The 13,448-nt window shown below is 41.5% G+C and overlaps 1 protein-coding gene across 1 annotated transcript; it reads right to left on the minus strand.

Annotated features, from left to right (window-relative positions):
* Positions 1-8,371: 8,371 nt before the first annotated feature.
* LOC147453814 (glutamate--glyoxylate aminotransferase 1-like) lies at positions 8,372-12,349 on the minus strand. Its single transcript, XM_086515903.1, has 13 exons — positions 12,103-12,349; positions 11,407-11,472; positions 11,165-11,282; positions 11,011-11,092; positions 10,642-10,729; positions 10,410-10,568; positions 10,153-10,326; positions 9,940-10,071; positions 9,801-9,866; positions 9,661-9,725; positions 9,483-9,574; positions 8,697-8,853; positions 8,372-8,620 (listed from the first exon to the last, which is right to left on the minus strand). The coding sequence occupies exons 1-13, from the start codon at positions 12,220-12,222 to the stop codon at positions 8,488-8,490; spliced, it is 1,452 nt and encodes a 483-aa protein (XP_086372029.1). The 5' UTR covers positions 12,223-12,349; the 3' UTR covers positions 8,372-8,487.
* Between the last annotated feature and the right edge of the window lie 1,099 nt (positions 12,350-13,448).

The raw sequence follows: 13,448 nt of genomic DNA on the forward strand, positions 1-13,448 counted from the left end.
ACCATTCTATATGGGGAATAACATGAAACTGGCATCTGATTCAATGATCCAATTTTATGCATAACACTCATCAAGAGCCAATAGCACATTTGGACAAGTCACTAGTGACTACCAAGATATATGATTGCTACGACACGTTAGGAACAACCTCAACTAGTCTACACTGAGCTCCTTGATCTTCACATTGCTCTGCGGGGGTCAGACTTGACAATGTATTTATCCTTTTCACGTTGCAAAATACTATAATCTTTCTTCAAATGGCCTTTCTTGTGGCAATGATATCATTTTACATTTTGTTGGTCACGTCCGTGACTCTTGGTACAAGCATTCTTGTGATCATGTGACCAACTGCGACCTCTTCGTCTGGGATGATTATCACTAGCCACGTATGCATTGCCATGCCCACTAGTGTCAAGCAACTGACGTCTAATCTCTCATGTGAGCAAAGCACCAATACAAACTTACCCTTAGAGAGGGAGTTACTAATGGCATTGTTAAATGTGTCCCACGATGCAAACAAAGAGCATAGCAAGAAAATAGCTTTCATTTCATCATCAAAATAGAATCCCTTAGATATAAGCTGCATAAACAAGCTATTGAACTCATTTAAGTGTGAACTGACATTGTTGCCCTCTTTAATGTTCAAATGCATGAGTTTTTTCATAAGAAAAATTTTATTTGAAGCACTCTTGCCATCCAAGTTGAGCATAAGGACTCCCATAATTCCTTTGCATTAGTCTTGTCCATAGACTCACCAAGATGTAGGCGAATGGTCGCCATAGCACGAGCATCATGCTCCTCCCACTGATCATCATTGTAAACACTCTATTTACATTCTTTCAATGGCGCTGCAATGCCCTTATTGACCAAGACATCAAGCATACGCTTCTTCCATATCGTAAAGTTTGTGCCATCAAACTTCTTGATGTAGTACTCTTCTTTTTTAAAAGATCCAACTATAACGGACAAGAGCAAATGCAAAATAGTGAGACGAAAGGTTTATGATGAAATTTTTGCAATAGATTCAACAATTTCCTCTCTACAGAGATCAAAATATCAACCAAAACTCAACAAAAAACAATGCATAGATTGTAAAAGAGTCCTAACAGGGCATCAATTGCATATACTGCTCAAAAACCGTTGTCAAAAGACTGCTAGCTTGGCATCAAAAGAACATATACCCTTCTATACATATCCTATGGCAAGGCCACAAATAAGGATCTAATCCAACTTGCATTGGGTAACCCAACCCATAATGTTCGACTCAGAAAATCTCATGACAATCCTCACAAAAGGCTAAGCAGACATAATGACTAGCCACATTCTCAAAAAGGACCCTTCTAGAACAAGTCTCAAAAACGATTGGGACTGCCAAATCAATTCAAAATAGTCTCCACAATGGCAACAATGACAGTATCCGCAACACGATGTACATGAGTCGTAACAGGCACTGCTAAGTGTCTGTTAAGTGCATGAGTCGTAACAGGCACTGCTAAGTGCAGGCATTCGCTCAAATAGGCATCAACAAGTGTGTAAGCAAAGATCACAAAATTCAAGCCCCTGTAGGGAGTAAATGCTCTCAATAAAGAACAAGCACTCTCAAGTCCTAGTCACGCATAAAACCATATGCATCCAAACTCCCACCGAAACTGAAATCATTGAAATGTTGTAGACACCTGTAGTCAATAAATATGTTACTTGTCAAGACGTGTGATAGCCAAATAGACTAGAGCAAGTCAAACCACATATGTCATACATCATAGTCAAAAATGCGTATGGCCATGCAAACCTACTCTCAAAAAACACATAGAGAGCTCAAAACATCCATGAACATATGAAGTCTACTGCTAATGGAAAGATTTAACTCTACCTAACCTGCCTCCCACTGCTGACTCTCTATGATGTCGGAGAGTGTGTGTGAAAACCAACAATGAGACTAACAAAGCATGTCTCCCAATGTGAATCCAGATTTGACGTCGTCGTTGTCGATAACAGTCGATGCCAAGTGTCACTCCTCTATAGAAGGGGCACCTCACATGAGCGTGTTGATGATGTAGCCATCCACGAAAAATGGTCGATGTTGGAGAAGAGCCAATGTGTGCTCTCTCTCTCTCTCTCACTCGCTATACCAAAGTCGATGCCAAAAATTTGAGTATGTGTGCGTGTATCCTATGACAAATGCCAAATAGAGCTTTGTGCTCCCTCTAATATTGGATCCGCTTTCTCCTCTCTTGTGTGTGTGTGTCTATGTGTGTGTGTGTGTGTGTGTGTGTGTTGTGAAGAGCAATGCTCCACACACACCCTCTTCCCTCATGTGTACCTGGTCACATGTGTGTGTACGCTCGTGCACAACCACACCCTTCTTAGTAGCACTACCTTTACTTTTGTTAGTACTCCCTACAGTGCTTGCTTTCTCTTGCTACTCTTCAATGTTGAAATTTTATTTTTTAAAATTGACTTTTTTTGCTAAGTTTGTGTAAGCCAAGCTTCCCCTATCAGTGCATCACTACCCTAGAAAAGGCTCCCTTTTGCCAGCGCTAATGTAAAGACTTGCTAGTGTTTTATATTCAACACTGGACAATTTGCTCGTTTATTGTTTATTGCAGAGCTAAAAGAGGGGCAAATAAACCCAGCATTGTTTTGTTTCCAAGACTTCAACTATGCTTTAATCTGCTCAAGAAGCTCTTTCGATTGAGCTTCTTCCTCCCCCATCCTTCTTTGTGTGTGTACTCTGCTATCACTTCATAGGAACACTCCAGAGGCTCCAAAATCCCTGCATGGCTTATGGTACTTCAACCATTGACTAGTTTGAGGCCGTTGCACATGTGAAATGGAGTGAGGGAACCATTGGCTCTGATACCACTTGTGAGGTGGTGTGCCTCATGCTAGTGTGTATGCAGGGAAGGGGAAAAAGTAGGAGAGCACGATTTGGATGGAGCATAGTGAGGATAGTGATCCCTCGCGCTCTTTATTAAATGGTTACTTTATTATATTAACCATTAAAGAATAAGGTTAGGGTTAGTGATGGCTTAGCAATGGGTCCAGTCAATTGGCCTAAACCCCAACAAAAATACAAGTCTCATTTATACTTAGGAGTGTGCACTAAAACTCAAGATTTGACACCAAACATCATGAAGAGAGTCACAAATCAAATTGAGAAATAGCACGAGAGACTTACATCAATGGGAAGAGCCTTCACTTGGAACACATAGCAATGCTTGGAATCAAAATGCAATGTCGTATGAGGGAAAAACAAGTAAATAAAATCCACAGATCTTCACAAAGCTCAACATCCGTACACTCGGCATAAAATTATTTCATTTAAAACAAAGGTGGGTCCGTGAAGAAATAAATTGTTAAATAGGCATCCAGAATCTCTAGCTAGTCTCTCAGTGTGTCAGTGGAAACCATCTTTTGATGGCCCCAATTAGCAATCAGTTACACTTCAAAAGCGAGAGTAAAATAACTTCAAGCAAAGATGGTTTGGGATCCTTGCCACGTCTTAAGAGCATGGGGCTTGGTCGATAAAAGCCCTCCACCATTGCATAGCAGTGTCTTGTATCAGTTGTTGGTAATATGGATGATATCCAAAGTAACTTTGCCAATATTGATTTAAGTTCCCATACGGAGAAATACCAACCCAAACTATTGGGTCTAAATAAGGTGAGTTCCCACCAACCATGGTATAAGACTAAAACGGGAAAGTCCCCACGACCAAGGTCGTTTTCCAAATTATGGGTGTACAACAATCACCCACAAGACTGGTAGTCACCATCCATTGAGAAAAATCCCAAGTATCGACACCTGGTAAACAATTACAAGATAATGTATTCAGCAGCTCAAAGCTAACCGCAGAGACTCCCATTAAGAGAAGTACATGATAAATAATCAAGGCAATCACGCACGATACATCACAAGAACATTTAGAAATTTTCTCATTTCATACAATGCATAACATCATGAGCTTCTGCTCGAGAGGGACCGCATACCTAGCTAGGTACGATTGGGGGTAGGGGACCACCGGCCCCCCCACCAGGCCGGCTGTGTGTGTGTGTGTGTGTGTGTGTGTGTGTGTGTGTGTGAGACGACATTTTTGAATCATATCCATCCGCCTTAGGTTGTGGCGACATGCCCAGTGGTCGAGCTGTCGTGCTGAATTGTATTCCATCATGTGTTGTTTGAGATTAGTGCTATTGTGCATGATGCATTTGATGGAAGCTTATAGCCACTGCCCGTTGTCTATGCTGTGGGGCTGATGGCCCTTGCTTTGGAGCATATCGAATGGTTGGTGCTGACAGCAAGGCTATGAGCCTGTGGACTGCAGATTAATCAAAAAGCAAACAGGCGGGTGTGCATTGGCTGCAGCTCCATTAATTGCCTTTCGTTGAATCAATAAAGGTCGGTGACTACATGCACAAGAAGTTTTGGACAAATTCTCACAATATTCCCCACATTGTGACTTACCTCAACATCATGAGCTTCTGTGAGGGAGGCGCCGCATACCTAGCTAGGTACGATTGGGGGTAGGGTACTGCCGGCCCGGCTGGCCCGGTGGGGGGGCCGGCTGTCCCCTATCCCCAATCGTACCTAGCTAGGTATGCGGTGCCTCTCGAGCAGAAGCTCATGATGTTATGCATTGTATGAAAAACAATGAGAAAGACTCCGTTTTCCTACATGAATCTTCTTGTGATATGCATATAGCTTGGAGGTGCAACTAGGGAATGTCATGGAGGCACGGTAGGATATAGGTGTTGCACCAATCAATGGGCAATGGCAAGATGTGTGCTCGCAAATGGTGCCATAGTGCAAAGCTAGCCAGCACTACATATCTGGAGCAGGTTGAGAGCTTTGATTGGTGCTCAAATAGCATTTTCGTAGCCCTCAAGCACATAGCCAGGCCCGATATCACTTCAAGTTGGAAAGCCTTCGAGTGGGAAAGATAAAGAGGTTTTTTGGCCAAAATTTCAAGGTATTGAGACATAAAATTTTCTAAGATTTGTAGGTTTTTCCACCTTCTAAATTTAACTTTGGCCAAACCTTAAAGGTGGGATTGCATTAAGCCTAGGTTTTTTTTAGTATTACACATAGCATGGCCCAAGCTCAATCTCCAAGCACCATCTCAAAACAAAAAACAAAGCATGTAGTTTCTGTAGCAGTAAAACCTGCACAACAAAGGTCGTCCGGATCTCACATGGCAATAGAAACACAAATCTCATGAATTGCTAAGACAATATGTCATTTATATAACATTTGACAAGAAACAATGATTCTACCCAATATGTTGATGGCACATTAACAAGGCCAAGTGCACGAGACCGCAATACTGATTGTGTAACAACAATATTAAGTGCATGTGACCACATAATAGAGATAGAGAGAGAGAGAGAGAGAGAGAGAGATATTGACCCTCTCAAAGATCTGCCAAAGCTTTAAATGCACTTGAGCACATGGGCTTTATGACAACCATGTCTTTCGTCGCTGCTTCTCCAACATGCCCAAAGGCATTGCATGCAGATAGTGTCGGTATGTCTAAGCTAAGAAAATCCACATAGCACCGCCAGAGGCGAAGCCGTCGCACTAGTATTGTGAAGTAAAGTACAACCACAAGCTCATGGATCTTGGCACACGAGGTTACGTTCACACCACACACCCAGCATTTAGTTCATTGTGCCACATTGGATATATAAATTACCCTCAACAAATCAGATAACCTCAACATACACACTATGACCACATCTATCTCTCTCATATTCATGGGCCTTCAAGAGACGTTAATATATCTTTCTTTCTCATTATTATCTGACAACCAGTATATACAACTGTATTGCAATCTAACATCAAGAAGAATCAATCGAAAAAAAGAAGCCTACCGCCCAATTACTTTTCCCATGATGCTGATGCCAATCCTTCATTAAGTGCCTCCTCTTGTCCAAAGAATATGCACGAAAGTGCCACCCAGACTAACAAAACTATGTTAAATCACTAGACATGGACATCATGTGATCCAACACCCATTGTATATTTCAATCCTTGACCAAAAGAATCGGTCACTCGTTGCCCAATCAAAAAGAAATCATTCTGGGATGTAGCACATCTGAGGCTTGCTACATGCTTCTACTGCAGCGACCAAATTTAAATGATTTTTGGCGAAAAGTCTTTACTTTCTTGGCAACAACTTTCCATCTATGAATCAGAAAATAAGTATTTCTTGATTCAACAGAAAGACCACAATAACAAGGAGCTTAATGAGTCCACACATTCACAAATAATCTGTACGCAAACCGATTAGCTAGCATCTGGCACACAATAGGATGATTAAGGCAAAAGGGATGAATACAACCATTGCAAGAGGGGAGAATGCCAACCTCTTCTCAACAAGTATTAACCAAATAAGGCTAAGAAGTATACAATTGTCGAGTGCTCCCTCACAAAATGTCCTAGCAAATCATTTTGCAGAGGTGAGTCACCCATTCCACATAACAGTTCCTTTATCTGCCTCAATTTTATAAATATACCAAAGAGAGACTCGGCCCAAAGACCTCTATAAGGTCAGTCATGATGATCCACTTGCTTGCTTGATCTGAAAGCATGACTGAACATGACCATTTACTGGTTGGTAGCCAAGACGTTGGTACTGAAGAAAACCCCTTCCCCTCCGTCTCATAGGAAAGTTTGGCATACAGACCATCGTACATTGTTAGTCTCTCAATGAACAATTCGGTCGATTGGTCTCTTTGTGCTGAAGAGCTTGCTCCTTGTATACAGTCCAAAAATGTCAGCTTGTGATTGTCTTGTTTTAAAACCACCTAGGAAGCTGTTGATAAAATACTCCGTGCTAAATGTTACTTAAAAAGATTTTTTCTCAATTTTCGTGGTTGGCACAGAAACGTGGGGTGGTTCAGATGGCTCCCATGATACATCTACACAAAGATGCTACAAAGATGCAATTTTTTGCTTTGCTTTTCAAAGCTTTAAGCAGCTTAATACAAAGCTTATAGTCTTGAAAGACTTTCTTGAATACTAATCGTGCCCTCGCAAAGATGCAGTTTTTTGCTTTGCTTTTCAAAGCTTTATGCAGTTTAATACAAAGCTTATAAAGACTTTAAATGAGGCCAATCGTGCCCTCGTATAAGCTTATAGTCTTGAATAAGCTTAGTATTCATAAGCTTATAGTCTTGAATAAGCTTAGTATTCAAGAAAGACTGGCACGATTGGCCTCATATAAAGTCTTTCAAGACTATAAGCTTTGTATCAAACTGCATAAAGCTTTGAAAAGCAAAGCAAAAAACTGCATCTTTGTAGCATCTTTGTGTAGATGTATCATGGGGGAGATTGAAAGTGTTCAAAAATTTTCTTACAATTTTCTTCCAAGTGAAGATACAAACACCTTAATGCTCCTCCATGAGGAGAGGGGCATGCAGAGAGTTGCAAAGTACATGGTAAAGAGGAGCAGAAGGGGCTTCCTAGAATTGCACACAAGGCAAATAACAAAGTTCAAACGCTCTTAAAAGCAGAAAATTGAGCTCCAGATGGATTCAATCGATCAAGTGGTTTGAAAGACGTAATGCAACACACTTGCTTCGTGATAAATCACTAGGCCCTACAGTGAATGAGACTTTCTTACAACACCAATGACATAGGAGAAATCTGAAGGCCTGTGCTTCATTCGTTACACCACCCACATTGCCAACAATTACAAAAGCAATTTCTGTAAGGAAGGAAGCTGTACTCACCCGTACATGTTTTAATCCTTATCCACAATCAACACCCAGCTCTTTCTATCTTCAATGTGAGACAGGGCATTGGGGCACTTGGGAAGAGTCGCTTACTATGCCCCTTGCAAGGTTGAGAGTGAGCATCATACCCTGCTTAAGAGTTATCGACTCTCTATCACATTCAAGCTTGCTTCCCTTACATATTCAAACCGGATTGCCACCCTCATATCCTCAGTCCTCAAGCATCAAGGGTCATATATAAGCTCCACATCTCTCTCTCTCTCTCTCTCTCTCTCTCTCTCTCTCTTTCTTCTTATTTCTACTAAAAACCCCTGGGCACGCTCACCTGGAGACCACCTGGAGCATGAAATTATCCTTTCTATCATCATGTGAACAGCAGACAATCAAAGAAGATGGAAACCAAAACCCTCAGCAGTAGGTGTACTAGAGGAAAGTGCAGTAAAGAAATGAGGAAGAGCAATCTTCAAAAACTTCTATTCGCAAAAAATGTATCGTATCGATAATTCTGACCTTCATCGATAACAGAGAAATGCAAACATGCTTTGTGGGATATTTAACACCCCAATCGCTTATGCTTGCATCTGAATAAAATATGTCTGAAGCTATAAACAATTGTTCTTGAACAATCACCTGGGGGATCACAAAAGAATAAAGCTTAGCAGTATCACTCATACACTAATATACAGATTCAGATCATCAAAATACAACAGACGTGCTGGAGAAAACTCCAATCAATTACAGGGGGCGCACATCACAACCTTGAGATGGCTCCAGATGGGCCTTCATACAAGTTCATGAACTCATTATTGAATTTCTTGAACATCTGCATTACTTCAGGCATATCCTCTTCAGCTGGCAGAATTGTGGTCCTCAAATGAAATGTGCTGCAAAACCCATTAAGGTCAGTGCATTCTGTTGCACAGATTAATTAAAACTTTAGCCCGTGTGCAAGAGAATTACCCGTCTTTTTGACCAAACCCTGAGCCTGGAACCGTCGATATCCCCGTCGCTTCCAGCAGCTTGATACAGTAAAAGACATCCGCAGCCTTTCCAGCCTTCTTGGCAGCTCCTATGGCAGCCGGAGGCAGCTTCACCTTTGGAAAAGAATACATGGCACCTGTCGCAATAAATAAAACAGATTTACGTCACCTTTACTTGCAATGCGTACAGTAAATGGTTACCCTTTAAATCAAAAGAGACCAAAAGACCATTTAGCTGTTCCTGCCCCACCCTCACGACTAGATGCATATGCTTCCTCCACAAGGGAGCCATGGTTGGAATGAGGTGTCACAAGTCAAGGAAATCAAGGGCATTTCACCTTAAGTTGAAAGACATGTAAAGTTGATGTCCACTATATGCGGACACACAGAACGTTCATAATCTGATAACATTGACTCCTCGGTAAACAAGGTCAGTAGAAGTATAACATGGGGGTTGAACAACTCTTGCCATATTGTTGTTGAGTTCAAACCTTCTTTTCCCTTCATATTTACCATCAGAACCCCAGCAGAGTTCACAGTAAAAACTCTACTCACAAACCCTTGGGCTAAGCCTTTAGAGAACATAAAAGCATGTCAAAGGTAGGGTCATGAGTCACGATGCATGCCATAAGAGGAAAGTGGAACAGTGCACTGCCATTATCATATTGCCTAGATTAGAGCATTTTGCAGAGAATGGGCCAAGTCACATCTTATGCCTCTTGTATCAAATGAAGGCTAATTGAAAACTGTCCCAAAACAAAAGTACCTTCAGTGAAATTGCAAGTGATGTTTCTGCAACTATTGAAACCATCTGTCATGATGTGAGCTCGTCTTCGCAACGATTCCATTATTGCCTTGCTGCATACATAATAGACGACATATTATGCAAACCAATTGATGCACACAATAGATTTCAAAATTTGGAATTGTTAAAACCAACAAACCTTTCTTGCATGTATTTAGGATAAGAAATATCATTTGGTTTGGGAGGATTGACCATCAGCCCTACCTGTATGCAATGAATAATTGAGGGACTGGAAAATAAACTTTTCATATAGTAACTGATGAGAAAATAAAAACTTACAAAAATTTGGCCCGGCACATTGGGACTAAGAGAGATAGAAGCCACTTTGTACAACTCATCAACAGTCTGTAAATATGCCCACACTCTGCTTAGCCTGCAGTAACGCACTCCTAGGAAAGTACAATGGATTATGTAGTACCTGAGGGTGTATATTTGTTAGTTCAAAATATCCACCACGCTGACCACATTCACCCCAGTAACCTTTGGAGACGGTGTGGAAAGATACAAGCTCCACCTCTTTGCTATAAGGCAGGCCCATATCCATCAAGACCTAAGGCCAAAGAACACCATGTTAGCCATTGAATTCACAAAGCCCATTCTTCTACTTATAGAGCTTCAAGCCAGAAGCCACCTTCTTAGCACTTAAAAATGGCCGCTCATCCTGGTAAATATTCTGTTGGTACACTTCATCGGCCAGCATAACAATGTGTTCAGTGTGACAAAACTGAATAAGGTCCCGAAGATTGGATTCTGAAAGGCATTGCCCTGTTGGGTTCCCAGGGTTTATAAAGACAAGTGCACGAACCTGAGTTCAAGACCAGCAGCTTGATTAATGCCATATATGTGTTGATATTTGCAAGTACAAAACATCCAGGAAAAGAATCTTACAATAATCCCCTTTCTACGAGCTGCGTTCACTTGTTGCTTCAAATCTGTAATATCCAACCCCCAATTGCTTTCCTCATTCAAGTAATAAGGGACTAAAGTTCCACCAACCAGCTCAATTGTAGCAGAGTAGAGAGGATATTGTGGTATAGGACACAACACCTGTAAATTCACATTGTAAGAGGAACTTACACAAAGCATGTAAATCCACAGGGAGAGTCTGCAAAACTTATACCCCATCATTCTTGTTCCGAACAATCATGTTGAGAAGTTGCATGACACCTTTACTAGCTCCATCAGTGAGGAAAATCAGTTCGGGATCACTGCAAGTTTTACAGGATAAGTACTAATATCGTCACAAACAGGCACATCTTTAAAATGGACGCTTGCATAGCACAATGCTCTCATGTAACTATCTTCTTGTTGAGCTCAAGAATACAACTTCTATCATTGGCTCACAAGGGGAATGCGCATAGTGACGACCACAACATTTGAGCTTATGTGAATGTTTGCATGTCTAGGTCTAGACAGGAGAGGATTCTTCCAAGAAAGCAAACAAAAGATGGAGAAAACTATACTAGAGTGCCCCAATAGCAGGCTTTACCTTGGATACCCATCACGCTGGAGAAGAAAATTGGCAACTTCCTGCCTAATGCCAGGTAATCCACGAGAATCACTATACGCACCTGAGTAGGACCCAATATCAGAGAGAGATACTTAAAATAATCACCTGAATCAAAACTTTTCATAAGGCTTACCAAGTCCACCAGATGTGTAAGACAAATAAAGCTTTGCTCTAGCAATAACATCAGCAGGGAATAACAGGTCCACATTGAGATCTTCCATCAAAAAAGGTGCCTGACAAAGAGCCATCACCTGCCACGAACACATTGATTTATAAACAAGTCCTGAACGGTGTTTCTGAGTGTGAGTGTGTGTGTGTGTGTGTGTGTGTGTGTGTGTGTGTGTGATGTTAGCAAAGTATCAATTATACATGTACCTGGCGAGGAAATGTCAACGGTTTCTGCCCGAGTGCATGAGGGTTGCCAACATTGGTAAAGATAATCTGCAAAGAGTAGCCAAAAACGCTTGATGCAAACCAATCCTTCGATATTGAAACTTTAACACCATAACCTCCAGCACTCAAAAGTGCGCGTTTAAAGAGAGAGGGCAACATACATTATGGCATCAAAAGCCAACCTTTTCATTTACTCAGAACATAGTGCAACACTTTGTACTTGCGTGAGTTTAAAGGAAAGACTTAAGTTCAAAGTCTGCTATTTAGGAATGGGAGACTTGTACAAGTTAGGGCTAAGGCTATGCATGTTTGAACCAGATCATCCTTAGCTTTATGCATATGTAGTGGTAAAGACATCTTACAGCTATAAGAAATCACCTAGCAATGTGACCACTCATCAAAAACTATGTCATGACATCTCTAACTCTGAAACTATCACAGATAGTATGACCACTAGAGCATATCAGTGCGTGAGAGTCAAAACTTCTCTTCTGCTGAAGAATCTTCAATCCTTTCTTAAAGATTATTTGACCAGTAAAACACAATAAGCAAGTTCTTGATCCTTTTTATGTTTCTGCTACGGACCTCGGAGGCCAAGGAGCAAGCATGACGCGCTTTGACTAGTGAGCTTCAGACTAGACCCATTGTTTTGATCAAAGAAACAAGAAATAATGGTACCTTTTTGCCTTCTTTCTGCAGCTCAGAAGCGCGGATATAGAGCTCCCCACGTACGGCATATACCAGCTTCTTGATGTTCTCATTGATGGTGTCGGGGTCGAGAACCTTCTTGGGCGCCATGATTTCTTCTGTGTGAGTGTCTGTGTGTGCGCGCGTGCGTGTATAAGGGCGCTCCGGCTATGGAAACACACACACACGAACACACACAGTCACAGACTTATTACGTGCGCGTACGTGAGCCACTATCTATAGAGAGAGAGGGAGAGAGCTTCGTTTTTATGCTTTATCAGGTTATCTTTTATTTATTCACGCTTTTTTTGAACACACACTTTTTAGCAGGACAAATTTAGCTTACTTCGCTTGGTCAAAAGTTTCGGAACTCTCAAAATGGCTCGCGCCCGGCTTTTCGATAGAAAAGCACAACGAGTGGCTCATGTATACCCTCTCTTCTAGGATGGTGTCACGCATGGCCTCACCTTGCATCCACTTAGCATACTCTCTCAGGTCTAGTTCAACTCTCCTCGTCGGATAGATCTTTAAGGTCTCTTGGGATAGTTTCCTACAACGTTAAAATACTCTTCTTCTTCTTCTTCTTCTTCTTTGTGTGGGCGGCGGTGGAATTTTTTCAAGGCTCAATTGCCACTTTTATCGGTATGTTCACAACACACGGAGGCAATGTGATCGTGGTAGCTCGCTTCAGTCAAGCCTTGTGCTACAGTTTGATTAGACGTGCCTTTAGCTCAAATCCTTGCTAGTGATAAACTGTCAACTTTTGCAGCAGCAGTTTCTCTTTTTCGAGGGGAGATGTGAAAGAAAATGCAGCAAGGCAGAAGAAACTATGTCGAGTCACGTGCATCCATGTGACAATGATGCACTTTTGCTAGTTGACATTGCTCCATTTGTACCCAGCCTAAGTATGGTACATTGATCTCTTTAGGTCTTGAGTTCGAGACTCGTTTGATAGATCTTTGAGGTCTCTTGGAACTATTCCTATTGGGACAATAAGAATTCTTCTCCTCCTCCTCCTCCTAATATCGGAGGAATTCAATCCAAGACGTGATTATGGGAGCTATATCTAAAAGTAAACATAATGTAGTCTATTGAATCTCTCTCTCTCTCTCTCTCTCTCTCTCTCTCTCTCTCTCTCTCTCTCTCTCTCTCTCTCTCTCTCACACACACACACACACACACACACTCACACACACACACACACACATACAGTCATATATAGGTAGGTGTGTGTGTGTATCTACGTGCCACATGTGAGGAGAATGAAATTGTAGTCCTTGGAATCACTCTAGGAAGATAACAATGCGCCTCTCTCTCTCTCTCTCTCTCTCTCTCTC

The sequence above is a fragment of the Adiantum capillus-veneris genome, chromosome 7 (assembly GCF_014529385.1).
Source record: "Adiantum capillus-veneris isolate H3 chromosome 7, ASM1452938v2, whole genome shotgun sequence".
Classification (NCBI taxonomy): domain Eukaryota; kingdom Viridiplantae; phylum Streptophyta; class Polypodiopsida; order Polypodiales; family Pteridaceae; genus Adiantum; species Adiantum capillus-veneris.

Excerpts from the sequence above, each read along its gene's own strand:
- LOC147453814 (XM_086515903.1), bottom strand. The coding sequence starts at position 12,222 with ATGGCGCCCAAGAAGGTTCTCGACCCCGACACCATCAATGAGAACATC. Across the intron at positions 11,283-11,406 it reads CGTTGACATTTCCTCGCCAG|GTGATGGCTCTTTGTCAGGC; the intron begins GTACATGTATAA and ends TGTTCGTGGCAG. Across the intron at positions 8,621-8,696 it reads GGGTTTGGTCAAAAAGACGG|CACATTTCATTTGAGGACCA; the intron begins GTAATTCTCTTG and ends TGGGTTTTGCAG.